Here is a 3941-nt window from a genome sequence, read left to right as displayed (position 1 = left end):
GGGGTGGCTGGAAACTTCCAAAAGTCGAGGGCTGACCTTGGGGATCCTCTGTCCCCTCCCTGTGGCAGCCCTGGTCCCAGGCCTGGGGAGGATGAGTGTTGGGAGAGGGCCTTTTCCTTTTAACTAAGAAAAAAAAAAAGAAGCTATTTCATTTTGAAGCCCAAAAAGCTGTAAATAAGTAATGATCAAAGCAAACGGACCACCTGTACCCATCACCCAGCTTGAAAATTAGAACAGAGCCAGGCAGCAGAACCTTCTTCTCCCTGCCCCGCTCCCGAACCTCCTTTGAGTTGGCTTAACCCACCCTCTCTTTTCTCCCTGCCCATCTCTCTCTGGGGCATGTCTCTCTATGCGTTTGACTCTCTGTCTCTGCCTGAACCCTGCCAGGGTGGCTACAGAAGAAGGCAGGTCCCAGCATCAAGGGCCAGCCTCAGGGGGCTCCCTACATCCCGGGTCCTGACGCCTGCCCCACCCTGTGTCCCCCAGGTGCGGAGATGCCGCTGCAGAAGAAGCGCTGGGAGTCCATGGCCAAGGGGCTGGTGCTGGGCGCACTCTTCACCAGCTTCCTGTTACTGCTGTACTCCTACGCTGTGCCCCCGCTGCAGGCCAGCCTGGCCACCACGTGAGTGGGAGGGGGGAGGGGGGAGCTGCTCCCCCACAGGGCCACCCCAATAATCAGGGCTACCTCTTGGGCAGCCGCTCTGTGCCCCGTACCATGCCAAACCGAGCACACATCCACTGTGGGTAGCACTCCCTGTGCAATCCCGGGCCTCAGTGTCTTCATCTGTGAAGTGGGGATAGTAACAGGACCCGACCCATAGAGCATGAGGATCGGGTAACGCAGTGTGTATAGAGCTCAAGAGTATCAGGGCTCCAGCAGGGGCCAGGGAGTGGGCACTTACTTGTCCAAGGTCACACAACTGGCACAGGGCCTGGATTCCAACTGGCTTCTGACTCTGGGCTCCTAACCATCAGACTATCCCACTCCTCACAGAGTAGGCAAGCCCTGCCACAGCCTAACCCCTTGCTTAGTGGCATTAAGTCAAGCTACAGGAAACTGCCAATAACTGATCTTTTTTTTGCCTACAAAAAAAGGTAATTTTCCCGGATTGGTTTGGGTGGAGGGAGAAGAGTGGCTTGAGAGCAAGCGTTCTACATGCTGCCTGGGAGAGGGGATGGAGTGGTCAGCCGGACAGCAGGGTCAGTGCCAGGAGACGGCAGGGGCGGGGTCAGAGGCACCCACGATGTCTGCCTCCCCCGAGGTATTTCCTAACAGGAAACTAAGCTTTGACGAAGGGACCATCCAAAACAGGCTCTTGGCCTGGCCTGGACTCATGTCAAGGGAACAAGAGTGACTCCATCTTGACTCGTATACCTTTGAGTTTTATTGCTGCTACAGAATGGAATTATTATTATTTTTATTTTTATTGTGATTTGGGTGAAAGTTTACAGAGCAGGTTCATTTTCCATATAGCAGTTCATACACATTTTGTCTCAAGACATTGACTGCAATTCCCCACAGTGTATCCGCTCTCTTCCCACTTCCTCCCTGTAGTTACCTCTTCCATGTGTCCTTCTTTCCTATGCATTCCTGCCCACACTCCAATCTCCCAGTGTAAATATTGCCCTTCTGTTTTCCCATGATTCATCTCTACCTGGGGTAAATGTTCACCCCACATGCAGAATGGAAATTTTTAAGAGATGGGCTTGCCTTCATTTTTTGAAGTTGTTGATTTTTGCCTGTTTTGCTTGCAACAGGTTACAGGAAAGAGAACAAACTGTGTTCACATTTAAGTAGGTTGAGAGATGTGCCTATGGTTAGAATAAGTAGAGACAGCCTTACGGCTGTGTCAAAAACCCTTTTCCTCTCTTTAAGCATTAGACTATTCAGCATTTTCACACATAATCATCCCACTCCTTCAGCAAACACTTTGCTTTTGGTGTTTTAACGAAGTCTACCACCATCAAGCTGAAATAACCTAGTTTAACACGGGCTGCAGGTGTCTAGATGCCAGGAAACACATGACTACAGTGTTTGGCAGGTTCTTGACCCCTTTTTGCTTACTCTCTGACATAGTTGTCATTTTTCACACCTTAGTTCTGACCCCTTAAGTGTCCACCTATCAGAAGAGAATTTGCTGTACCCCTCTGCACGCTGGTTGCCTGCAGCAATGCCAGTCAATGAAGATAAGCTTAGCTGTACCCCAGCTGCCTACGGTTTTTGCCATTAGGAGCCCTTTGTGACCCACCAGAGCAGTCTACCTAACCCAGTAGGAGTCACTGCCTTCTCAATTTAAGTAGTCTGTACCCCCAATGTCTCTAATATTTTCTGGGAAAAAAAAGGCAATGTTATGTACTTCCATAGAGATACTGTCTCAGAAAACCAAGGAGGGGTCACTATGAGTGGAATCAACTTGATGGCAGTGAATTTGGTTTGGTTTCTTGGAACCTGACACTAATTCATGACAAATGTAGGACAAGCTATCTTGATTGGAGGGCCTGTTGTGTTCCATCTGGGTTTTTGTTGTTGTTTTTCTTTTTACTTTTTATTGTGTTTATTGTGATTTGGGTGAAAGTTTACAGCCACATTAACTTTCCATACAGCAGTTCATACACATGTTGTCTCGGGACATTGATGGCAGTTCCCCACAATGTAACAGCTCTCTTCCTACTTCCTCCCTGTAGTTACCTCTTCTGTGTGTCCTTCTCTCCCATGCACTCCTGCACCTGGAGCTGTCTCCCTGTGCAAACACTGCCTTCTCTTCTCCTGTGACTGACTGCTCCATCCATCTGGGTTTGATCTTAAGCCAACATCAAGAGTAGAGCCTTTTAGTGTCCCCATTTCACAGATGAGGAAACTGAGGCCAAAACAAACAAACTGGCTGCCATCCAGTGGATTAGATTCATAGCAACCGCCATTGGGTTTCCAAGGTGGTAAATCTACAGAAGTAGATTGCCCATCTTCCTTTCTTAGAGTGGCTGGGGGATTTGAACCGCCAACCTTCTGGTTAGCAGTCAAATGCTTTAGACCACACAGGCCAAATCTTGGACCCAGGCCCACACTTGGGATGCAGGCCTGTCTGGTCCCCCCACCCCAGCCATTCTGCCACAATTGTCCCTAGCTCTCCACCTATCAGGGTGAGGGTGGGGCTCAGGACTCCAGCAGCCCCCTGAGGCTCTCCCCACCTCTCCTTCACCCCAACAGGTCCCCAGAGACCGCAGCACCCTGCTCCCCCGCCCCTGTCGAGCCCCAGGCAGCGACTCCAGCCAATGGGTCAGCGGGCGGGTGCCAGCCTCGGCGCGACATTGTGTTCATGAAGACGCACAAGACGGCCAGCAGCACACTGCTGAACATCCTGTTCCGCTTTGGCCAGAAGCACGGGCTCAAGTTCGCCTTCCCCAACGGCCGCAATGACTTTGACTACCCGGCCTTCTTCGCCCGCAGCCTGGTGCAGGACTACCAGCCCGGGGCCTGCTTCAACATCATCTGCAACCACATGCGTTTCCACTACGACGAGGTGCGCGGCCTGGTGCCGCCCAACGCCACCTTCATCACCGTGCTCCGGGACCCCGCCCGCCTCTTCGAATCCTCCTTCCACTACTTCGGGCCCGTGGTGCCGCTCACGTGGAAGCTCTCGGGCCGCGACAAGCTGGCCGAGTTCCTGCAGGACCCGGGCCGCTACTACGACCCCAATGGCTACAACGCCCACTACCTCCGCAACCTGCTTTTCTTCGACCTGGGCTACGACAGCGGCCTGGACCCCGGCAGCCCGCGCGTGGAGGAGCACATCCTGGAGGTGGAGCGCCGCTTCCACCTGGTGCTGTTGCAGGAGTACTTCGACGAGTCGCTGGTGCTGCTCAAGGACCTGCTGTGCTGGGAGCTGGAAGACGTGCTGTACTTCAAGCTCAACGCGCGCCGCGACTCGGCCGTGCCGCGGCTC

The 3941-nt window shown here is 52.8% G+C and overlaps 1 protein-coding gene across 1 annotated transcript in view; it reads left to right on the top strand.

The window, feature by feature from the left end:
• Positions 1–494: 494 nt before the first annotated feature.
• Positions 495–3941, top strand: part of GAL3ST1 (galactose-3-O-sulfotransferase 1) — a 70221-nt gene continuing 66774 nt past the window's right edge. Inside the window, exons 1-2 of the mRNA XM_042782708.1 lie at positions 495–622; positions 3206–3929. Coding sequence (XP_042638642.1) covers positions 495–622; positions 3206–3929 — 852 coding nt within the window. The remainder of the gene's footprint in view (positions 623–3205; positions 3930–3941) is intronic.

Source organism: Orycteropus afer, unplaced genomic scaffold, assembly GCF_000298275.1.
Source record: "Orycteropus afer afer isolate SDZICR_OR568_19922 unplaced genomic scaffold, OryAfe1.0 scaffold00420, whole genome shotgun sequence".
Lineage (NCBI taxonomy): Eukaryota > Metazoa > Chordata > Mammalia > Tubulidentata > Orycteropodidae > Orycteropus > Orycteropus afer.
Note: the sequence above shows the minus strand (reverse complement) of the source record. Positions and strands in the feature narration are given on the sequence as shown.